The sequence below is a fragment of the Apteryx rowi genome, unplaced genomic scaffold, assembly GCF_003343035.1.
Source record: "Apteryx rowi isolate R43461 unplaced genomic scaffold, aptRow1 scaffold_403, whole genome shotgun sequence".
Lineage (NCBI taxonomy): Eukaryota > Metazoa > Chordata > Aves > Apterygiformes > Apterygidae > Apteryx > Apteryx rowi.
Genome location: NW_020450562.1, coordinates 96,814 through 122,762, shown reverse-complemented (window position 1 = coordinate 122,762; position 25,949 = coordinate 96,814). Strand labels below are relative to the sequence as shown.

General features: G+C 35.8%; 1 protein-coding gene across 3 annotated transcripts in view; it reads left to right on the top strand.

Annotated features, from left to right (window-relative positions):
* The window catches only part of POLA1 (DNA polymerase alpha 1, catalytic subunit), a 214,074-nt gene that overhangs the window by 99,908 nt on the left and 88,217 nt on the right, over window positions 1–25,949 (top strand). The window contains exon 34 of one of the 3 annotated variants that reach the window (XM_026075444.1): window positions 6,939–7,789. The exons of the other annotated variants lie outside the window; for them this stretch is intronic. Coding sequence (XP_025931229.1) covers window positions 6,939–6,998 — 60 coding nt within the window. The 3' untranslated portion in view covers window positions 6,999–7,789. Of the gene's footprint in view, window positions 1–6,938; window positions 7,790–25,949 lie in introns of those variants that run through there. 3 annotated transcript variants of the gene reach the window in all.

Below are 25,949 nucleotides of genomic sequence, written 5' to 3'. Positions count from 1 at the left end.
GTAGATGGCTTGTACAAGTGAAGTGACCAAAATGCAAGATCTTATGTTACTCTGTTTCAGAGTGCATCTGGCTGCAAAATTATCAGTCAAATGATTTTACTATGCTATTACATTGTGTAGTGTAATGTGTATATTATATGCCAAGGTAGTATACTTACACAGATTACTTCCGTGTGAAAGTTGCTTCTGATTAACTTTTCTAGATTTTATGGATGTACATTATGATACTACACAATGCCAAGCGCTAAGTAATTTTTGGCCTACAAAGAGCTAGAAAACATTATGAGCATCAGATGTGCAATAGTAAACTTGGTGAATGAAGGAAGATACATTTGAGGACAGGAAAAATTATTATTACAGATAAGGGTGAAAAGCTGTGTAATATTTTACTGTCTTCTCCATTTTTTATAACGCCAAGCTGTGAATCAAACTATGAAATATTTCAATATTGAACATTATAGTTTGGTTTACATTGTATTAAAATCTATTAAATATCTTATTATATGGTACATAGGATAATAATGTGTCCTTCAAAAGGAATTTATGTGTCCTTGTAAGTGAAAGCATTATTAACTTGGTTATGTTTTTAGTACTGAGAATTAAGTTTTAACTTGGTTAGTTAAAATAATAAGGTTTAAAATTACTTTTTGACTTTGGAATACATTCAGGCTCTGGAAATGTGAGATTATTTTTGTTGTCAGAAGTAACTTCCAAATGGGACAATAATTTTCATTTAGAAAAAGGACTTTCCACTGAGTTGGGTGAGAAAACTTTTTGTCCTGTTAGCTCTTAGAAAAGCAGGTGCTGGGAGTTTTAGTTTATTCCTTTCATCACGTCCTTGTAGTGGTTGTATAACAGCTAGAGTCGAAATTCATCAAATGAGTGTTTGCACTAACATATATAATCCCATAAGCTATAACATCATACCCAGAAATAGTGTGCAGAAGAGTTGTCTGAGCAAAACCTTTGTGAAACTTTGAGGTTTTTGTTTAGCAGTCTGCCATTGTAGTGGTTGCATCTAAAGGACACAAAAGTATTGATTTAAAATAGGCAAATAAATCATTTAAGTTTATGTCACTCCATTTATTCTGATTTTATTTATTTTTAGATATTACTGTTATTTGTACATTGGTCAAATAGCAGATAATACAAAAACAGAACTGTGAAAATGATTTTTTTTTTTTTAATAGTGATATACCTTTTATTTTTGCCTATAGCTTTATCAAGAGCCTTTTGGCCTGATCCTCAGCTCACTGAAATGAATAGGTTTACTTTTTTCAGTAAGCTTTGAATCAGGCTTTAAGTGTGTAAGACCATTGCATGTTGTTTCCTTTAATCTATTGAAATGCTTTTATATATAGCCATGTAAATTTATGGCGGGGAAAACTGTGATAAAATCTAAATAAAGTATAAAACCTACTTGCCATTTTTGGCATGTGAAGCTGATAGATAAATAAATGTAATGATGATTTACTTTCTTGCTTTAAAAAGATGCACGCCTAAGTGTGTAAATAGAATTTTGTAAGCCTGCTACAATCCCATTGTTTTTATAAATTACTCACCTTTGTGTAAAGTTTTCTGTTTCTCTGATCGTTTTTCCCCATTAAACATTGAGTGTTTTATATCTTCCTTGTGAAACCATTGTATCTACCATTGCTCCAGCATTTATGAATTTCTTAATAGTATTAAGATATATCAGTTTTGATAATCTTACTCCTAACTGTAAATATATTGAGTAATCTAAGAAATGACATGCAAAGATTTTAGTTCTTTTCAGAGATGCATTATTCTCTGAAAGATTGATCTTGTTTTTCTTTTTTTTTTTTAATTCTGCTTCAGAAGAGCAAATAGATGAAAAGAGAGAAATGCTAGCTAATCTAAATTGGGAAATGAAGAGGGCTTTTTTAAGCATGAAAATTTCATCATCTTGTCAGCTGGCAGAATGCCTGCTGTGTGGATTCACAAAGGCTAAGAATTACACTTTCATGAAATTTTCCTCACTAACTGCCCTGGTTAATTTGAAAGATAACCCACTGTTCTAATTCATTCCTCAATTGGGCGGTGCAGGTTTTATCTTTGATCTGACAAAGCATTTGTGTTAATCGTTTTGGCCCTCTACTAGACACTCTTGGGATTGTGCTTTTACAATAAATGTGTCTGTGATAGCTCTTTAGTCTATTATACTTACAATAGATCCATAGAACTGGTAATTAATTCTGTACTGCTTTGGAAATGGGGAAGAATAGGTGTAGCTCTGTCAAGTGCTGCTGGGAAGTTTGTTTAGCTAGTTCATTTCTGAAGTGTTACCCTCAGCTATCAATGAAACATCCATGCTAGAGAATGGGTGAAGGCTGAAACGTGCAAGCGTAAATGGAAAAACTGGCCAACTTTTATGCTAAGAATAGTGTCATTTCTTGTATAGTAACAGTATCTAATTATTATGATGGAAATTGTTTTGTTTCCAGCTTGAATACTCAAATACTCATTTTTGAGAGTTTGATAATTGAATGCTAACTGGGCAATCACATTTTTAAAAAGCCCTGTAAACATGAGTATTCACATTCATAAAAATGAATCCCGTATCTTATTCAGCTGTTGAGATGGGAAGGTTACCAACTTAAAAAGAACTGAATTAAAAATAACCTATATTGTATGTATCATTTGAGCAATATCAAAATTTATACTAAACTGTTTAGACTGTGAATTTGTTATCCCTGAATCACCATTTTTTGTCTTGTTTTCAAATATACACCTGTGGCATTAGTAGTATCTTTACAGGCGAAAATTTGTTTTTATATAGATGCTTTTTATATGCTCTTTGATTAATAATGTATAACATCTCTAGATCTGTTCATACTTTTTAAAATGCATAAAATGATGCAAACCTTAACAGGGATAAAAAATATTGAACAAATATTTATCCAGCCTGTATTGTGCTATGTTTTTATTTTACAGTCTTTTTCTCCTGGACAACTCTAACCCACAGACAGAAGTGAGTTTGAAGGCTATTGAACACTGCTAAATAACTTTGTATTGTTCCGCTGCGAAAATTCAGTGTTCAGTAGCCCTCAAAATTTCTCATTTCTTACCTGTGGTGGGGTGGTCTACTGCTTGCACATTAGGTCACAGTATAAAAGCATGTTGGTACACTGGTTCAAGATTTTTGAATTATTATTTTTATATATATATTACTGTTGTGGTTATTGTATATATTCTCAGGTTTTGCATTAGTATTTTGTGCATTTAAAAAGGTAAAAGATTGGTAAGCAAGGTAATATTGTAAGAGGCAATAAAATTCACATAGGTTTGGGGATAGCATGGCATATTTGCTTAACAGAACAAAGATAACAGGGCTGGTTGTGAACCTGGAATCTCCCACACTGCAATCAAGTGTATTGCCAACAACCCACAGGTGAACACCACATGAACAGGTGAAAATATGATTGTAAATGATGGTGATGACTTTTGTAATCATGTTCTCGTAAACAGTCATGAATTGGAAGCTTCTTTGTTTGGTGGTTATGTTGGGATAAGAGGTTTCTTTAGAGTGGGAGAAAGGTGCTTGGTAGTGGCAGTAGTTCAGTATTTTAAATACTTTTGTGCTGGTGTACTAGGGATATATGGGCATGTGATGAACAGTATGTAGAGCCAGAAAATACAAGGAGGTGAGGTACCGGTTGGTGGTGGTAGGCACAATCGGATTGCTAGGATATGCTGTCCAAATAACTCCAATGATTATTCTGAGAAGTATTTTATGTAAACGCATTTCTGAATCTTTTTCAAGTTTGAAATTACATCACTGTGGTTTGGGTTCAGATATACAAAAACTGAGACGTTTATTCTTAGTATTGAAAGCTTCCAAGTCAAGCCAGAAGGGAAAGCAATGGGAGTGAAAGATAAAAGATTAATGTGGTTCCATTCACAGCTTCTCCCAAGAGAGGGAAGGGAAGCTGGCATCAGATTCTCAAGATTTTTCTCCACCCCTCCACAGTAGCATCTTCTCACTCTTTCCTTGTTTGAGGCCAACAAATGGGTTGTATTTAAAACTATGTTTTGGTTAACCAGGAGAAATCATAAATATCTTGGTTACTGAAGAAACAGAGCAATCAGTATGCTACTATGTGAAAGCAGTATATGTCTGTCTTTGCTGATGTAATTTACACTTATTGAATAATAGAAGATAACCTTTGGTCACCATGTATAGTGCATTTTGGGGATGAGTAAGCAGTTATTTGTCACAGCATTCATAGCATCTATTAGCTAGAATTGATTCACTTTTACAGGGCAGATCATGGAGGAGTTACAGTAAAGGAATTGTTTGTTTTAGACTTACAGCATCAATATGATTTTTAGCGAAGTGTTTCAAAGTAGTGATCGATATGTCTTTACAAAAGGTTTAACTCTTTTCATTGGATTTTACTAGCCATGACAGACATGCATCCATCTCACTGATGGCTGAGTGAAACTGAGTGTGACTTTATGCCCTCAGAATTTCAGCCATTGAGAGTGAGGGAACATCAGCAAGGGAGTCGTATCTGTTTGCTGTTGGCTTTTCAAGTGCTGAGGCCATGATCAGGTACATTGCCAGAGAAGATTCTTAATGACACTAGAGATATATCTGTTTGTTGTAGAAAAGGTTCCCCAGGCTGCCCACCGCTTGGAACAAGTTCTAAGAAATGGGTCTTGGTGCAACAGACTAAAACTAAGCTTGTCAGTGGCAACTTGTGTGTGCCACTAAGTGTGTAAGGTTTAGATGATTGAATTACTCTGATAACAAGACATTGTTGCCTTCAGAGGATTACAGAAAGCACTATCTTTGAAGATACTCTGTTGAAACTGATCTGTTGCCCCAGCAGAAGCAATGAGGAGTTTTGACAGCACTTGGAGAGCATGTTAATGTTGTAATATAGAGATTTGGTTGCAGCTCTGTGTATCTGAGTTAGCCTTGAGTTAACCAAAAGTATGTAGCTTTAGTGTACTAATAACAGTAGTTGTTACAAGACTCAGTAGCAAGGACTTAAAATCTTGGGTGGATCTGTGCAACCTAAGTCCACCAGAATTACATTACTAGTAGTGCCTGAGCAAGCCACTTTTAGAAGGAGTGAGCAAGCATACTCTCCTTTGATACCTTGGATTGACAAAGTGCTATGGATGTTATATAGCATTATAGGATTCACATTTTCTGAGACTGTTTTAATAACAAGTAGTGAATCACAAGGGGATTCATAACAAATCACTGATGATGAAAGGATCAAATTTCCATGTTTGTCATTCTTCTTATAGTAGTTTTTGAGATATCCATTTTTAAATCTGTTTAGATTTTTGCTATGTTTAGTGAAAATTTGAATGCAGTTTTGAATGGAAAAGGATCCCACTAGCCTGTAATTAATCTGAGATATGACAAGGAGCAGAAGTCCAGCTAAACTAATTAAAATTTAAAGTAGGTCTAAAACCACCAATTATCATTGAATTTTGATACAGTTAATGCCTTATGTCTAACTTGGAACAAAAAATGAGCAAAATCTCAAACAATAAATTAAGTCCATATTACTTTTATGGAAACTCTTAATATTAGAGAACACGTAACCAGCTTGCTAGGAGATGACACAAAAGATTGTCTGTTGATCTTGAGTACTTGATGCTGGTTGATGTGTGAGTAACTAGCAATACTTACAGCTCCCAAACAGCTGTTTCAGCTTGCATCCCTCAGGAGAATCAAAGTTCAGTTATGAACCTGAGGAGACCACACTTTCCCTGGACATCTTTCTTTCCGCAAAGACGAATTGATTTGACATTTGTGACCTAAAAATAATGTGGTTATCAGAAATGTTTTCTTAGGAGTTGCTAAAGATAAAGAAATCCATGGTTCAACACTGATTTTAAGAAGTTAAAACATCTTACCTTAAGCCTTTTGATTAAGCACTAAAGTGGGTTTATCTGTGTAATTCAGAGTTGAGTGGGCTTATAAGAGAACAAAATACGGAATGTTTTCTAATAATGGTATGAAATTATGAAGTTGTAAATATACAACTTTAAATGTAAATATATCTTCTGTATATATTTTTGTTTGTTGCTCTCTTCTGTAATTTGCTTTCCTGAAAATTACTGAATAACAAAACAATGGGGTTGGAAGGGGGGACAGAGGATGGATACACTGAAAGCTTCTGCTACGTTTTCGTCAGCATGCTTTCCTTAGCATTGTAGGGGTGGGTCTTGTAGGTATTTATTTTTCCCCACTCTTGGCTGTTAAAAGATTTATTTGCATTTTCTGGTTTAAAGGAGTTAAAACTATCAAAACATATTTCCACTAGCTTCTAGTCACTATTCCACTTCTTAGTAAGATGCTTTTCTATAAAATTAAATGAGCTATTCCTTAAGTAAAGAGATTCCAGTATTAGAAATCTCATCATATGCAGGGTTTGTGCCTAGAAGGTTATTTCAAAAACTTATTTTCAACTTAATTTAAACAGCTATTTAGTTCTTATGAGTTTTGATGCTGAAAAGAGGGAATGGGTGAATGTTTAAGCATTCAAGGATTGAACAGATCAACAGCGTAGTTCAAACTTTTCAGCTATAACATTTCTTTTATTCTAGGAGGAGACAACAGTGTCAATTCTAGCAATTCTTTTTTTTCTGTGCTCTTTATTATACTGTTAGGATTGCCATTTGTTGCTCTTCTTGACTCATGAAATTATGAAGACCTGTACTTCTGCAGGTTTATTTAAATTTAGGAGAAACAGACTTAAGAAGTTTTGGATCATCTGGGATTCAAAGGAGATGTTACTGCTTGTAAAATAAGAATGTTCCCACCTGCTGAGAGAAATCGCAAAACAGCTTTACATTAGACATGGTTTCATAAAAGGGTTTTGCATTTGCTTCACTGTCCTGTTCAGAAGTCAAGGTCATAGTAAGTGCTACCCTGTCTCTATTTTCTACAGAACATCAGTATTTCCTTCAGTGGATATATGCAAATTATTTTTTTTATCCTCAAGTGTTAAGAAGATAACTGCTTTGTATGCCTGCTCTGGAAGATACTGTGATTTGGATGCAGAATCTTGCTCTAAGGTATAGTCAGATACTGAGGCTGTGTGCAACAGATGTTGGCCCATTCAGAGCATCCTATCTGTAGGTCTTTGTGAAGAGTCCTTGAAGCTTATCAGTCAGGTTGGCTAGATTTGTCTTCAGATTATCTTTCATTAAATAGCATCTGCTGACAGACTTTACCACTACTTTTTTTCCTAAACTGTAAACATGAGTTACTCTATTCTTTTTATTCATCAATACATGTTTTATGATACCGTCTTTTTTTGCAAAATGAGCTTGGAGAATTGGCAACTCTACCTGTGCTGCACTCCCCTGTGTTCTGTGGTGGCACACTGTGTTAAAGGCCCTTTTATTGCTAAAGATGAACCTCCCCTCCCTGTTTCCATGTCATGCTGAAGATTATTGTCTCTTCAGTCTGCCCACAGCTGTAGCAAGTACAGAAGAAAGGGAGGGGGGAAAAAAAAAAGCTATATAGTTCTGTGAAAACTGTTACAGCAGCTAAATGACAAAGACTACTTGTCTTGGATAGCTGGAGCTCTTCAGATGAAAGATGATCAAGTATCTTTAGCCTGATAGATTGTGTTATGTTTTGAATCCACATATATACAAGAAAAAGACATTTCTGAGGTTTTCCAAATGTATCCCAGATTCCTACATGAAAATTAAGACTCTGCAGAATTTGACAACTGGATTTTTTTATTTCTGAACAAAATCATCATCATTGTGTAGCATCTGCAAGACAGGCATCAAAAATCCGCATGGCTATCAGTAAAGATCTCTAGGCAGAGATGTTTATGCAGTGACTGCACACTTTGCCTCTAAAAATAAAAAATAAAATAGTTTTACAATTATAGTAGACATTCTGCATGTTTGCGTCTTTATTTTCAACCTCCTGTAGAAGAATATGAACAAAACCTTGATGTTTGAAGATCAGTTTGTTTTTATACTGGACTGGAAAGCAATACTACATTTGTCTTGTCTTTTACTTTCTGTATTGGTAGTTAATGCATGGTTCCAATGTGGAAGACAGGGAGTATGAACAAGAGTGGATTTCTTTAGTTAATCCACACAGTCAGCAACAATATCATCCCAGAGGCTTCTTTAACTGGCACTTTTTCTTGTGCTCTTTATTCTTCACCACTTGTCACACCGTGTCTTTGAAGACTATACACATGTGCTTGTCAAAGAGAGAATTTTTGTAATAGCCAGCTTTCCTTTCCTGATGAAAGGCCCTCAGCATACAAGTATCCTTCCTTTTCCCCTCATTTGATGGAACTCTCTGTATTATTACCTTGTGTTTGGATTATGTGTATTCTAATGTCTTTTTTCAGATGTTTGCATTAGCAATACTTATTTCTACTCTCTGTCATACCTGAGACAGATGTAGGATTGTGCATATTTTACGATTGGGATATCTTAATTATCGTTTAAATTTATAGAAGTTACTGGATTTGGAAGAATTATCTGAAAGGACAAAATAGGAGGTGGAGTCAAGTGGAAGTGTATCCTCATCAACTCTGCAGTCAGCCTCCATTCCTTTGAGTGCGAGGCAACCCAGCTGTGAGGATTGCTGGCCACACTCTCATCAGAGAGAGAGAGAGAAAATTAGCAAGACAAAATTCCTCTCTATCAATCCTATCCTTACACAAATTCAGACTTCTGAGTTCCCATACGTGAGAGTGTAACTTAATTTCCAAATTACATGATGAAAGCACATCTGTCCCAAAATTAATACCTCTTGAGAATATCATAATTGTATATACTGAAAATAATTAGTATCTGTAATTTGCAAGTCATAAATGTCTAATTTTTAGCGAAGTTGTTTGTTTCCATTTAAGATAAATTCTCAATTTAATATCCAAAGCAACATTCGAATATACTACAAAGGGGCCAGAATTGTTTAAAAACAAAGAACCCCCTCACCCCCCAAAAGATCCAGACAACAAAATGGCTTATACTTAAGTGTGATGCAGAATATAATGTTACATTTTTGCAATAATTTTGTAATTCATATAATAATTTTTATTGGATAATATGCTTCCCCCCCCTTAGATTGAAGCAGTTAATGCTGGATGGTCTTGCAATAGAACTAGGAGATACCAAATAACCCATTCATATGACCATCTGTCAAGTACAAAGATTTAAGTTAGAATTTGAAATTTTGGTAAAAGTTAATTTTTTTAATCTCTGTGTGCACTTGCATATATGCACACACACGCGCACACACACACACGCACACACACGCACACACACAGAGTGGCAATAAGAAGATTAATACAGTTATTCAGAAATATTAGATTGTCTTCCAGTAGTTCATGCAGTGTTGGTGATGCTTTTTTACACTATCCTTCAGCATTTCTGTGTGTGTTTTTACGCTTGTTTAAAGACAGCAATTAATCAAATTTCCCCTCCCTCTTACTGTTCTCTGTCTCTCTTTTTCTCTCTGTGATAGGGGATCAGCATTTATAGTGTCTTGTTCCTTTAATGGGGACATCTTTTGGGGATCTTTAGGTCTTTAGGCTTTTTGGTTTTGTTTTTTTGTTGTTGTTGTTTTTAATCAATGAAGTAGGAGTAGTGAAGTAAACTGACGTGTGATATGGTTCTTGAGAGAGTTTCCTGGCTGGCTAAACATAAGGTAGTTTTAGGATTAAAAACCCATAGTTTTAGGATTAAACACACCTACTTCCCCCAAGTGAAAGAGATGGAAACACCTTACAGAGAATTAATTATTCAAAATCCTGTATGTTCTGACTTGTCTTTGGAGATTTCCTAACAAGAGTAGGTCAAACATCTTAAAAACTTAGAATTAACAAAACAAGCCTATGTAATTTGCTAAGAAATAGTCAGGTTACTCTGAAGGGTTTTTTTGTTTTTTGTTTTCCAGTGTCTTCTAGTGAGTCCATTTGCGAAGGGCTTCATGAGGCTAGCGGCAAGATGCTGATAAGTCAGTAATGGGATGTTATTCAGAAAAATCTTGAGTAGCAAATACCTATTTGAGGAGAATCTGAGGTCGTATTCAAAATAAGGAAAATGATCTAGGATTTCGTAGACTTTCATAATGAGAAGCACACTGAATTGCTATATAAATTAAAGTGATGCTTTTCTAGACACAGTTCTGCACACAGGAGAGATGCCAGCATCATAAGCCAGACCTAATCTCTCATACTGGAGCAGTCAGTGTGATTACAGGCGAGTTCTTTCTCCAGAAAAGACATAAAGACAGATTTATTCCCTTCCCATCCCTCCACTCCCAGCTTAATCCTAGGTAACTTTTTAAACAAATGGATCCAGGAGGTAGGAGCTGTGTTGTTGCTCTTGAGCCACAAATCCTTCCACTTCTTGTCTTTATTTTCTAGTGATGAGACACTAAGCCAGCTGGAAGGGATCAAACATGACACAGCACTAGGAGGCCATTAAAAACTGTGTTTCAGTAGGGAAGACCTTCAATGACAAAAACAGATGACATCCTTAAAGTAAACAAACAGGTTAGTGAAAGACAAAATGCAAGATGGACCTCTCACACTATCTGTGGTAGTCTCTTCAGGTGAATTCTTTTTTTCTAATAGACTTAGTAGATTTTTTTTAGTACATTCCAACTATGCCTAAATAGCAATATTAACAAGTAAGGTTTCCTTTTTATGCCTCTTATGTTTTTAAATTTACTGGTAGTGCCATGCCTGTACAAAATAATTTAATCCTTTCACTTAAGAACTGGCATGTTGGAGCATTGTCCGGCTCAGAAGGTGATGGAGTAGACCTTTAAAAAATATTATATCTAGTGGTTAGAAACATTATAAACTCGAAAGTGTGCTCCCATTTCTGCCTCTCCCTTGAGGATTGCCCACCAGAAACTGAGGAACAGGAAATCTGTGAGTGCATGAAGAGCTACAAGAATCTGGTCCTGATGCTGGAAGTGTTAGAGCCAAATATCCATCTATCCATTTTTAGGCAGTTTCTATAGCTTTTGGAGTTTACAACATTTAGGTGATGGCATATGAGATTATTTCAGTTGCTGGTATTAAATTTCAGCTATCTCCACCAATGGCTCCAATGAACATAGATACTACATAGAATATTCTGAACCTCAGATAATGATTGTGAGCTCTTAATATAGCATCCCTCCTTCCCAGAGAAAATAAAGTCCCAGCCATTGGCTTCCACTGACGTTTCTGGAATGAAAGCAAAACTGGCACTCCAGAAGGCCCTCGGCATGAGCTTTCTCCTCCAACCTGTGAAGGAGTTCGTGTGCTGCTCTGGCAGAGCAGAGAAACTTCCTGGGGCACCAGAATCTAAAGACTGTAATCACAGTGTAGCACAGATTTTCTCCTGGTACTAAGCTTTTTCAGCTTCTGTTAGGGTTATCCTTGTGAAACGAGCACTGAACACAGCAGTATATCAGATGAGAGAGAGTCTGAAGAGTGACAGAATTGTTCCAACATCAGGGAATCTTCTGGAAGAGAGAGCAGCTTTGGTTTGGGACTAATTGCTCACCTCCATTAAAAAGAGAGGGACCAACAAGAAGTGTCAGATCTTTTACTCTCTTAGTAGGGCAGTGGATGAACTGAGCCTGGAGACTCTGGCTGATGCCTTCTTCATCTCATCTTGTCACTTTATGTAGAACATTTAATACCTTAAGTTTTGTCTGGAGAGTGGTTAAAAGCTGAACTAAGATTATTAAAGTTTAAATTAAAATTTCTTAGTTTAGGAAAGAGGTTTGCTTGGTATTCTTTCTTTCCCTTCTCCTTCAGTGCTTATGACTGAAAATATGTAAATTCTCCAAAGTAGGGTGAAAAAAATCACTGCATTGCAGCTTATTTGGTGACAATAGCTGAGTCCACAGATAACTGCATCCAGTTGACTGAACAAAAGTGCCTGCCCTTAGAGGAGAAGCTATTGGACTACCTTTTAATCCTTTGCTAAAACATAAACTTTACTTTCGTTACTCGCAGGTACTTCACATCCTTTTTTTTTGGTTGCAGGTGATCTTAAAAAGGGTACCAAAATAATGATCTAACTTAAGGGTTTTTAAAAAAAATTCTTCCACTTTCTTGTCTCTGCTTTATTATTTTGAAGATATTGCTTTTTGCTAGAAAAACAAAATTCTGTCATGAGCTATGGAATTCATAGAAGGAAACCAATGGCTTTTTCTGGCCAGGAAAGAAGCTGTGCAAAGACTCCCTTTGTATTATAGAAGTCAGGAAAAATGTAAAAGTGTTGTAATTGGTACATCTGACTTGACTTCTTGGGCAAAAGTCCATCAGTTTCTTCAGAAGAAACCCATAAAACATGTCCTAGTTGGACAAGGCCATCTCACCTTTATGAGATACCAGCACACCTTGACCATGCATGTTCCCTTTGAAGCTTTCTTCTATATTCTTTCATAGAGGTAAATAAGTTCCTTCATTTCCCATTCTGTTGTTTCTTGTTTTCCATATTGAACACTCAGTAGAGATCTTCCATACCTTTCTATTTCTAGAGGTGTATATCAACAGATCACTGGCTCTCTTCACATATCTTTTTTTTTTTTCTGGGAGCAAAATGATATGTCCTAAACTGCCTAATAATTAACTGTATTCTCAAACATTTAATGCTATCTAGTATTATTTCATTATTATGGATAATGCTTAAAAATATCTGAATTTTAGAAAACTTTTTCTGATCATGTAGTAGTAGGGTAGTAGTTGGATAATTCTTCCACCTTTCCTCAGGAAGTTAGAACATTACTAGAAAGTAGTTAAATGGGAGAAAATCATTCTTGGTTTTCACAGTGTAAGACTCATTCTTGAATTGGAGAAGGAAAAAAGTAAAGGCGTCCTTTTCAATGAAGTTATAATTCATATTAACACATTAGCTTTTATGGGAAATGTTTCTTACTGCTGAATTACTTTGTTGTGTAAACTTTGTTGTGTTGTTGTACTTTGTGCCTTAAGGAGGATATACGTGCTGATACTTGTTTTTTCTTGTTAGTTGTAGGTGTGTTTTTTTTTTTTAACCCAACAACCATTTTCTAGAGCAAAGTTTTGTTAAAGACATCAGATTATAAAAGCTCTGGTACTTCTTCAGAGAGCTTTGGGGCCATCCTCTGATATTTAATTGCTTTTACATCTTTTGCAAGAGAAAGACAAGAATGTGCTTTTCTTGAATTTAACAGTTTGGGCAATTTTCTATAATCCAGTAAATACAAATTGTACCCTGATTATCCATCTACGTCTGTCAAGCAAATTTTAATGGATGAATGAATGAGTCAAATCTGATGCATGGAAATAGACAAATGTGCAAAATATGGGTCTAATTACAAGGCTGCTAAATTTACACAAGGTCAGGTAAACAAGGCACTGTGTAATGATTATTAATTGTTAATAATGCCTTCGGGAAAACATTTCTCCTCTCAACACCTAACACTTCTGCCTTTTCAGTTTTCTGAAACAGCCAAATTGATAAGCTATTAGAAAAAAACAAAAGATATTCTTTTCTCCCATCTTTCTGCTACCCCACCTCCATAATTGCTTACTAATTATTTCTGAGTAGTGAGAAGGATAACGTGTGTTTTCAATACTGTTCTGAAATATAAAAGTACATTCAACAGTTACGCATTAAGGTTCTGCAGTAAAAATTGTATAAATAGATTCATTAACAGATAACTTTTTTCCTGTTCAGGTAATACTAGGAGCCTAGAAGCTCCTAGTTCTTACAGTCTATCAGCCTTTGTCTTATATGAGTGGGTTTTTTTCTGTTTCATAGTTATCCTTTGAAAACTGTTTTCAAATTTTTAGAATTGCTCTGTCTGTCCCACCTTCCCTCTGTTGTCCTTCCTTCCCCCTCATCCACTTACCTTTTAAACCTGTCTGCCTCTCTTCCCTTGTCTCTTTTGGTCCCCTGTATGTGGTAAGATCCTGTGACTATAAGAGAAGACAGAACAATTTTCACGACAAAAGTTTAAAATGGGAAATCTGAGCTTCCATTAGGAACAACCTGACTGCTCCATCCCAGTTTGAAGTTTGCTGATCTAATGCCAACTGGAATTAGTAAATAAAAATTAACTTTCTTTGCTAGTTATATGTTTATTATTCTTGAGTTTGGTTGTAAAGTTGTAGGAATGAACAGTTAATTTAGGTAGGGGTGAGAGGGCAAAGGTTGTAGGTAGAAAAAAATATCAGAAATACATTTTGTAGTTTTCCCTGAACTTTTCTTTCTTTAGTTTTCAAGTAGACTGCTCTGACATTGCAAACTGTGCATCCATAACTTTCCTTCAACAGGATAGCTTTCTATAGCGCTGCTAGAATCATAAAAGAACACGTTCTGAAATGAAACGAATTTAAGCTTCATGGAGAATCAGATGCTATGTTTGGTTTAAGTCTTTTGGAAAATGTTTGGTCCATATGCTTGTTTGATAGGCCTTTGCAGCCTAAAACCATGGACTGATTAAGTATTAACCTATGAACAAAGGATTAAGAAAGGGACTTGCCTAGTGTAGTATGCATCTCTGACATTAACTGGAATTGTATGCTTGATGATTCAAGGAACTCCATTAAAGGAAATTTTTTGAATAATATTTTCTTTAGGAGACAAGTTCCTTGTTAGTGGCTGACTTTTTCAGATAAAACTGGAAGTATTTTCACCTGTATGAATACGTAAATCTTCTGCAGATATAGCTACTGTATGACAATTTGTGGCAAGGCATTCCAAAAGCTATTTTATACAATGTTTAAAATATTTCTGTGCTTCACTACTGTGGTTTTGTCATCTTTTCAGTTTCACTGAAGTTCTATTTTGAATTGCAGAGAAAGGTAAACAAAACACTGAGTTTATTGCCTGTATACTTCGCTGTCCACATTTTTAGCTTTCTCTTTGTCAACTTCTGTTTTCAGTGACTGTCTTTTGTTCCCCTTTTATTCCTTTTTTGCAAAGATAGTGGTGACAAAACTAAATGTTAAGAGGCACTGTAATTGATGTAAATTCTGGTTCTGCTGTGTATACGAAGGCTACCGCTATTTATCAAAATCCTTTCCCTTTTCTGCGTATTTAGGTGTAGTATTTCTCAGTGTGGATTGTTTAACAGTGCAGATGATTGTATTAAAGTTGTGACAACTACTGGATTAAACATCTATCAGCTTCTGTTAAGTCTGATAATTTGTAATAAAAATGTTCCTTTCAACTAGTCTAAATTTACCTTTTTTCATAAATATATATATATTTACTTTTTGTAATAGGCTTGTGGACCCTCTCAGACTGCTGCTCTTTATTTTCAAATATTAGTTGAAAGTGCTGTTATTCGGCTGTATCTGTTACATATGTAACCATTTAAAATTTTGTATCTGTAGAAGTGTTTTTGTTGCCGCTCTTTGCATTGGTTTCTTTTATCTGTTTTTTTAGTGATGTGCCCTGGATTGTAGACAGCATTTCAAGTAAGGCCTTACTGCCGCCTTTATGCAGAGAAATGGTTACTTTTAGTCTTTTGTTCAATTTTTTTCTGCTTCTTTCTTCTCATTCACTTTTCCTTTTGATTAATGTATTATTTCAGCATAATTTTTGCCTTTCAGCTTCAGTCTCTCACTGAGAGCTAACATTTATCATTCTCACATCTCTGTTCCCTCCCTCCCCAGTATGGCTAATATTATCACTACTGGTTCTTATATTTATGCCTTTTTTTCTAACTTTGTATTTGGCTGTTATGTTTCTGCATTTTTTCCCTATTTTCCACTCTTCACGAACCTCTTCTCCAATTTGTATGTAACTGTCACCTAAACAGTTTCCGCTTTTGCTTCTTTTTGATTCCAACAGAAAGCCTGGGTGGTAAGCAGAGCCTTACATGCTTAGCAGAGGCTAAACTTTTCCATCTTCCAACAAAAGGACCACTCAATTCTCATATGAATTATTTGTGTTTTCTCCTACGTCAGTGTTACAGTAAGTCTGGATTCTTGCTTGCAAATTGAGTTTGTTTAGGTCAAGTTGACCTTCATCTGAGATCCCAGAAGTTTTATTGTTTTGGGTTTTTTGCAGGCTTCTGACTTTTACTTTTCTAATATTTCTCTTTATAAAATGAAACGAACATCAGTAGGTAGACTCAGTTTAGCTTGGTTTTGTTACTTTCTGCAAATTATTTAAGTGATCACTCTTTTTAGTGTTTAAAAAGTACCTGTGAGTATTCGCATATACTCAAGCTCATTTCATAATTCAAAATTGCTCTTTATCTTACAAATGTGGTACTACAGGCAAAAGAAAATATGACTTCATGATTTTATCACTTGAACCAAGCCTGGGGCCATTTTTGCCACTGGTTGGATTTTGGGATTTGGGTGTTTTTTTTGATTTGGGGTTTGGGTTTTTTTTGACTAGTTTTGGTAAAGTAAAGGTGTATGGTCTATTGTTACTGGATTTTTTTATTCCCTGTCAACTTTTATGCATATTGATAAGTTCAGTCTGTTTTGCAAACACTTACTAATGCTATAATACATTTTCCCATATCTCCCTTCTCAAATTTTTACTGTTATTGATTGAAGATTCAATTGGGAAATGTGTTTAGAACCCTGCTTTCTGTGGTAATCATAGAAGTCAGTGGGAAGACAAGAAAATTGTATTGAAAGAAATTGTGTGCGTGTGTTTTGTGTTTCAGCATAGATTATCTCTGCCAAAATAATAGCTGTCATTTTGTTCTTGTTATATTAGTGGCCTGTAGCTTACTGCTACCCCTTTTGCCTTGCTTTTGTCCATTCGTCTACTTGTGAGTAGAAAAAAATTTTGTGAAGGGCCATAATTTGGGGGCTTTATTATGCTAATAAAATCAATATTTTGTTATCTGTTTAAATTAAATATTCCAAGACGGTGACCCCACTCCACCCTAGTATCAAAGCTGCAGACCTTAACATTCAGTGACTTTGAAACTTGAGTTCTGCTTAGAATTTCATGTCATGCCTGTCGCAGGAGAAAAAGATGGAAAATGTATACGCCGAGCCTATAGGACTTCCTGCAGTGCTTATTAATCCTTTATGGATCATTTGAAATGTTTCTAGTTTATTTAAGCTTTGCTGCTTGTATCAGATTGTTCCTACAAAAAAAGGAAAAAGTGATCATGCTTTGAATTTTTAAAAATGATCTCACTTTCAAGCAAAAGCACTTTTATGCTCCATTAGAGCTGAATTTGCCAAACTCTTACATCGCATTAACACAAGCTTTACTGGATAGATAAACGTGTTGTTCAAAGACTGACTAGAACTTTACCAAACTGCATATTAAGATTTTGTCGTCTTAGTTTTTTGTCTTGAGTATTTTCTTTATGCAAATAGAGGAGAGAAACAAAATTATTTCATTAAGAAATGGTGTAGTATAGTTTTAATCTCTTAACAGGATGTAAAACAAGAAAATAAAATTTAATTGTTCAGTGTAAGACTAGACAGTCTGGTAAAGTTCGGAAAAGTGTGCCATCTTTCTTTCATGAAGAAACATTCAAAGTTTATTTATGTAATTATGAAATCTGCTTTTTGTGTTTTGCTACTGTTTTTAAAATAATTAGTAGAGTTATAGAATACATGCATTATGGTTTCTAGCTTGTAAAAAGCTCTGGATGCACTGGCAGGAGATGAAAATTCTGGGTAAACATCTTGGTAGCCAATGAAGGGCTAGTCCCAAACTGGAATCCACTGGCTCAGGAGTCAGCTTGCCATTGAATTCTCTGCGCTTTACAAGAATACAGAGGCAAGCAGATCCCTTTGCAGGACTGGTTTGAAGGTTGTCATATATCCATATGTAGTATTTTCTGTCATGGGCCTAGTGTCATTTCCTCTCAAAATATATCTTTCTTTGTTTAATTAGTAATTATGTTTATGTGTTGTTAGGTGGTTGTTGCAAATATTATTTTCAGAGAACAATAACTTTTCTTAATTGTTGCATTTGTCAGACCAGATTTTTTATGATGTAAAGACATTAAATCTTCTAGTTTTACTGTGTCCATAATATTATAATATGCTGTCTACCCAGAAAAATGTCTTTCAGGTACGGGTTGTATGAAGTTTCTGCCCTAAAAATCAGCAACATCACAGCAGAATGCAAAGTTTGTTGTTAGTGCCCTAAAAGCCCTTCTCTTGTAAGAAGTCACATTCAATATTAGCGTCTTGGCTGATTTTTTCAGTTTCTGTTATTTCATGTGTTTTATAACATAGTAGAATAGATGAATATCGATACGGAGTAAAAACACCTTTTATGTGTTTATATGCTTTACAAGGTGCTTATTACCATAGTAACTCAGGGACCCTACTAAATTAGTATATTTTTTAAATGCTTCTAAGACATACAGAAAGTATTATCCACACATTGTACAAGGAAATTTAAGGCTGTGATTTTTCTGAGGTGTCTATGGCAGAGCCACAGACTTCTTGAATACCCATCCCAATGCATGATCTTTGTGATCATTATTCTATTAAAAATAAAATGCGAAAATAAACAAAGAAAAAATACCAAAACTGTTGAAAATATATGTTTAAACTTTTAGACACTTTCTTTTCATATGGATTTGTGATCTGACTTGAATTTCAGTCTGATGAGAGAAAGGAAGACGATACAACAGTTTTGTGTGTGTATCACTGATGTATCTGATGGAATATTGGAAGCAATTGGAAGAAATTTGGTTTTCTCTGGAAACATAGTCTAAATAATCTGAATTGTTCCTAGTCTTCTGTGTTTATTTTCTTGCGCACCTTCCCCATCCTCTGACCTCTCTCATTTGTCTGTAGTGCTGTCTTCACAAGCCTTGATAAGTTAATCATGGCTGAGTTGTGCTGAAGCTAGTTTAAAAAATAAAACCCTCAAAATGCTCTAACATGAATGAAAGTATCATTTCATGCTTACATGTTGTATAAGATCCTGGCTTAGAACAGAGATGTCCATTTTAAGATAGGTATTTGAGGAGAGAGATGTTTAATTCTCAAAGGTCAGAAGTAACTATTCAGAGGAGTCAAGGTAGATTATTCTGGTTAAACATATTGGATAATAAGGAATTGTCCTAAACATCTTAATTTTTCCTCTTTAAAAAGATAATGTTCTTCCTTGAGTCATATATATATAAATGGTATAGCAGTCTTTGCCTGTAGTACTTAGGCAACTAGAGTGGCCTAAGGTGGTCTTTGATCACGTATTCCTAATCGTACAGAATGAGAAGAGAGCATCTACTAAAACATTCTCAGTGTTCTTCTGGTTTACCTCTGTGGACTAAATCATGTACGGCAGCCCAAAGGCTTGCTGCTGATAGTGTGGGATGGCATGGGAAAGGAGGGGATGGTGTGGGTTGTTTTCCTCTTTATCCTTCTCACTCTCTTTATTCTCCCTCTTCTAGTGATACACAGCTCTGACTGATTGGATGATATTTCCTTTTAATAAATGAGCATGTTTCCTGGGAACTTTTTCAGTTGTCATATGGTGCTTTAATGTTTTGATTTTGTTTCCCCACGCCCAGACACAGTACATGTGTAATATTTTGGTTATGTTAGTTGATTTTGTTTCTCTCTTAAGTAGTTCTGTCATCATTCAGTGTCACACTAACTCATTTCAGTTCTCTTCTACTGTCTCTAGGCTAATATCTCAAAGGTGGACACCATTCTTAGAACTTCAAACAGTGTTTCTCAGACAGTGTATACCAGGTACTGCTATCCTGCACCTGACCAGTGGGCATTTGCCAGCACTGGACTTATATAATAGAAAAGCCATAATCAATTAACGTTCACTGAAATGCATTTCCAAGGCAAAGATTTCATTTCCGTTATCTGTTCCCTAGGGCTGCCCTGAGAGTGACTCAGCATAAGCATCAAACATCAAATAACTCTTACTACATTTGCATGAATTACAGTCAATTCAGGAGATTGTGGAAAAATTGGATAAACATTGGGAATTGTACTGTTTCTTTTGTTGATAACAGTCTCAACTAACCAATATGGCCACCTGCTCATTCTTCTTAACATCTGGCTTAGTTTGTATCAAAACAAAATTAATGGCTTTCCCCTATCCACATCTGAAATAATTGCCAAACAAAAACTAGAATCATAGAGGAATTTAGGATGGAAGGGGCCTCTGGATGTTACCTGGTCCAGTTCCTTGCTTCAGGCAGGGCTATCTTCGAAGTTAAATCCAACTTGGAAGTTAAATCCAACTTGGAAGTTAAATCCAACTTGGAAGTTAAATCCAACTTGGAAGTTAAATCCGGTTGTTTAGAACCTCATCCAGCCACGTTTTTAGTGGAGATACTGTCTCCAAGACAGATGTTCCATAGCCTCTTTGGTCTTTGATAACCTGTTCTAATGTTTGACCACTCTCGTGGTTAAAAAAAAAAAAATCCTGATACCTAATCAGAATTATCTTTGCTGCAACCTGTATCTGTTGCCTTTTGTCCATTCACTGTGCATCTCCAAGAAGAATCTGGCTCTGTCCTTTCTATAGCCTTTCATTAGGTAGTTGAAGACAGCCATAATATACCTTTTTATCCTTTTCTTTTTAAGCCTGAACAAATTCAGTTCTCACAGCTTCTTCTTAATATGTCATTTGGTCCAGACCCCTGACCAATGTGGTGACCCCCCACTGGACTCACTGTAGTTTGTCAGTGGACTCCAGTTTTTTACTGGGAAGCCCAAAACTGGAGACTAGTCCAGGCGTGGTCTCACAAGTGCCAAATAGAAGGGAACAATAACTTCCCTCAACTTGGTGGCTACCCTCTTGCTAATGTAGCCCAGTATGTCATTGCTTTGCTGTAAGGGCTCACTGCTGACTCATATTCAGTGTGCCCACTGGGATCTCCAAGTCGTGTTCTGCAAAGCTGCTTCCTATCTAGTTAGTCCCCAGCTAGTACTGATGCATGGGGTTATTCCACACCAGATGCAGGACTTTACATGTGCCTTTGTTGAACTTCATGAGGTTCTTGTCAGCCCATTTCTTCAGCTTGTTAAGGTCCCTCTGAATAGTAGCCTTCTCCTTGAGTGTATCAAGCACTAGCCCCAAACTGGTGTTATTTGTGAACTTCCTGAGGGAGCATTCCACCTCATTGTCTGTGGTGTTGATGAAAATTGGCCTCAGCATCACCTGCTCAGGAGTGCCACTTGTAACTGGCTGCTGATTAATCCTTGAAGAACAGTGGTCCAGCCAATTTTCCACCCATTTTGTAACTGTGTATCCAAACCATATCTTTCTACTTTGGCTACAAGGGTACTATGGGAGACCAAAAACCTTGCTAAAGTCAAAGTAATAGGCATCCACTCCTCTCATCATCTACAGAGTCACAGGAAGCAGTCAGTGAGGTTGGTCAGCACAGTTTGCCTTTGGTCCCTGCTGGCTGTTCCCAATCACCTTCTTGTCCTTCATGTGCCTGGACATGACTGTGAGGAGGATTTGCTCCATAACCTTCCTGGGCTCTAAGATGAGGCTTCTCAAGGGCAACATGAGAGCTTCCCCCATYGTGCTGTCTGCTGGGTGTTTCCTTGTTGCTGCCTGTACTATGACTTCTCTCCAGGCCTTGGTCACCATCCCTGAAGAAGCTAGCTTAAAGCCATCCTTGCTAGGTTAGCAAGCCTCATGGAAATGATGCTCTTGCCTCACTTTGGCAAACAGATCTTACTTCCCACCAGTCTTTATTCCTCACATAGTCATGCAAGCCAAAGTCCTGTCTGTGAGACCAAGTGTACAACCATGCATTGACCTCAGGATGCATCTGCTCCTACTAGAACCTTTCCCTCTGCTAATGGGAAGGTTTAAGCTATGCTATGCTAAAGTTTTCAGTGATATTAAATCATCAACTGACTTTGAGATGCTGCTTAGCAGAGAAGTTCTGTCGTCTTCTGTAGATTAAACAGATACAGTTTTATCATGAGTGCACTTAATCTAAATATTAGAAGAATGTTTATAACCATCAAAAGAGTAAGAACTTAAGTAGCCTTTCTATTAGCAATAATGGGATACAAAAAGTACTCTGTTTTTAAGATGAAACTGGATAAATGAAGTGATTGCCAACAGTAGTACAGAACTGTCTCAGTGATTTTCATTCTGTTTTTAAGTCTGACTCCTTGTGTAATTAGTCCGTTCATTTTTCTCATGATTACTCCTGGTTTTGGTTAAAATCTATTTTTGAGAATGTAAATGGTCTTGATTTGAAGATGACGAGAAAAGGAAAATTTGTTATCTCCTTTGGTAGTATATTGAATTGGCTGATCATCTGCAGTGTGCCATATTTCCAGATTGAAACTGTTTGTCTTCAGTTTCTAACCACTGGTTCATATTGCTTCTCTCTTCTCTAGATTTAAGTACCCTGTGTTGCCTATTCTTTTCTCCCCATGAGTATACTTATACATTTTAATCAAGTCACCTCTCAGTCTTCTTTTTTGATAGATAAAAGAGAATGTGCTCTTAAGGTCTGTTAGTGTTGCACATTTTTGCAATGTTGTTTACGAAATTTTGTGTGTTTATAATTTAAACGTTTATAGCTCTTTACTGTACCAATTACTTCTCAGCTTTTTAAAAATTCTTATCACCAGAACTGCATATTCCAGTGTCATTCTCACCAATATCTTTGCAGAAAATCAGCTCAGTACTCATACACGATACTTCAGTATTAAATCTCTACGTCTTGTTATGTCTGCATTGAGACCTTATGTTGAATTACTTACCTACCATGACACCTTTTCAGGTGATAATTCCTGGGATACAGTATCCCTGTTCTGTAGGTATGAACCTAGTCTTTGTTCCCAGACAGTAGTTTTTGTTTGGCTGTACTAAAATGTATTTTATTCTGAATAAGCACAGTTTACCAAACCAGTTTCCTCATGCTTATCATTATCTACCGTTCTGCCTTCATGTTATCTGTAAACTTTATCTGAATTGATTTTTTTCCCTCTCTCCTACTAATCACTGATGTAAATGTCAAAAAGAGTTGAGTGTAACCTTTCTTTTCTGATACTTCACCAGAATTCCTCTCTGTCCCCATATTGACAGATACTTACTTGACTGTCATCACTTTGTCTCATGGACAATTGATTTTTGAGACACTTCAACTTTCTAGTTCTTAATCCATTTCACATGTACTTTATTAACACAGTGTAATGCTAATTCTATTGCAGTGTTCTTTGGAAGTAAATCAAACACCATTCAAGAGATTAATTATAGTACATCTGTCTTTTTCAACCAAACTTGTAATCTCATCAAAGAATGAATTGTTATGTTTGGTTGAGACCGTTTTGTATAAAAGCATATTGACTGATGTTAATTACATTCCTGTCCTTTAATTTTTGGTCACTTAAAGTTCCTAACAGTTTTTCTGTTGTTTTTCTCCCAGTTAACATCAGCCTACTGTGCACAGATAGTTACATGAATCATCCCGGTTTGTGTGTTTAAGTATTGTGTGTTTAAATATTACAGCATTAGCACTCTTGCAGATCTGTGGGTCTCAGTCTTTTGAGGTAACTTCAGGTATGAGGTCCAATAGATCATCTTGGTCAGCTCTGTAAGGACTTTTAAATACAAGCATTGTATGAATTCTGCTGGCCTGAAATATGTTAAAGACCTATTCAGTATTTTATTAAAATAAAGAAATTAAGAATTACCTGAAAGGTAATTCTTCATCTTTATTTGCTACCAGAATGCTACTATGGTCTTTCATAATATAGAAAATAGTTACACTTCTGCTTCTTCTGTGCTGTTAACAATTCTGTTATTTTTAAGTTACAAAGATGGCTTATATTCTCACTAATATCTGTCTTAATTTGGCTTACCAATTTTCTACTTCAGAAAAACTATGACTTATGTTGACATCTGTCTACCTTCAGTTCTCCATTTCTTATAAATCTGTTTCATATATTTCACTGACTTAAAATTTGCTTGTAATTTTCCTAACCTTAAGAAAAATGACCCTCTGGAAGCAACAAGCATATAGTTGATTGGTACTGCCCGTATAAAATATAATCAGGTCATAATACTGGTTGCTGAGTAGTCACCACCTTTTAGTTCAATGATCTAATTTTTCTTTAACTGTCATAATGAAATCCAAACAATTTTTTATATCAAGTATTCTCTCTAATTTTTAGAAAATACTAGATCTATAGATTTGGGACAAGATGTATGTCTACCATAAGCTCAAAGCAGCAAAACTATAGCAGCAAAATTTTTCTTTTCTTATGAAGCAGACAGTAAATAACAAGTAACTAGGTCTGTTCTCAACAGATTGCAGTTGGAGAGCGGACCTTATTTATTTCTGTATTGAGCTGTTGGTTATAGAGGTCCTGCAGGTCTCAGTAGCAAGTAACCTTCAAAAAAAAGAAAGGATAGTGTGTTTGAAGGATCAGATTTTACCTTCTGTTTTTTACCCTGTTTGTCCTTCCTAAATATGAATTACATAATTTGCTAAAAATCTGAGTTAAGTAAAATTTCTTCTCTGCAACAAAAATGTCCTATTCATTTCACTTGCTGTGTCTATCACCAATGTATAAATAGCAGCAAACTCTCTCTTTCACATTCTTAGGTTTTTTTCAGTTCAATGAGTTTGTGATAGGCCTGTTACTTCTGTAAAGTTTGCCATTTTAGTGCCCACACAAGAGTGTTGTTACCTTAAAGTCCGTCAGGTTACTCTAGTAGGCTAGTAATCTGGCTACTCTARTGTCTAGGTAAGATGGATCATAAAACCTTAGAATAATTTAGGTTGAAGAAACCCCTGGATGTCATCTGGTCCAACCCCCCACTCCAAGCTGGTCCAACTTTGATGTTAGATCAGGTTGCTTAGGATCTTATCTAATCGATTGAATTTGAAATATCTTCAAAAGAGGGAGGTTCTAAAACTTTTCTGAGCAAAACTTCCACAGATGCAGGCAAGCCTATTTTGTGCAGCCCTTTTTTCTACTCTTGACATGGCCCCATCTTCAGCTATTCCTCCTGGGTAGTCATACTGCCCATTCCAGACGGTTGTGTCTGCCTTCTGTAATTAAGGGGTAGTACTGACTGGCTTCACATACTCCATTTGAAAATACTTTTAGTAATTATTTTACGTAATTTGCTTCTATTCATACAAGTTGAAGTGAGTTGTTATATTTCTATATCAGTGTGTGTGCGTGTGTATGTATCTATATAATTTTATTTATATATATATATTTATATATATATATATTTGCGAGTATTTCTATAGCTCATTCTACCAAAAATTCTATTAAATAAAGTTTTTGGCTGTATATCTGGAACCTTCCTGTTTGAAACGCAGCAAGAACATCAACCAGTTGATTGCACTGACTTGGTCTTCAGTATTTTCTTTGCAAATGTGGCAGTGGCTAGCATTACTTCTTTAAAAAAGCACAAAAAGCTTTCTGTTGGTGTTTTCCCAGAATCCTTGTCTTTTTTTTTTCTTAGCTGCATCAAAGCAATTGTTAATAAAATTTAGCATGCATTACATTGGTGTTAGTTTTGTATTACTTAAAACATTGACTCATTTTAGATGTCTGGCCTGCCATTTTTATGCCAAATCTGTCTAAAACTGAGTTCTAGCTGAAAATTTCAGCTAAAATGGATTCGTGTTTTTCAAGATTAAGAACAATATATTGGTTTTCATGTTAAACTAATCCACAACAGCTCTGCTGAGATGCTTTTATTTTTTTCTGGCTTGACTTAAGTGCTCAAAATAGGGCAGCTCAGCCTAGATACTTGAGTGCTTTCTGTTCTTCTTGGAAGTATCAGATGCACCTAATTTGTAACCCCGTGAAAAAACTTAATTATTGATAGAAAATATGCTAAACTCTCCCTTGAAATTCCATCTCCCTCTGACCCATCTTATCACAGTCTCTGGTCTGCACCTAGACAGTGTGCCRTGTATGGAGACTGTTCCTCAGAAGAACATTGTTATCAAATGTGGAGATTGATATGGCATTGGGTAGCAGACACTGCTGAAAAAAAATCAGTCT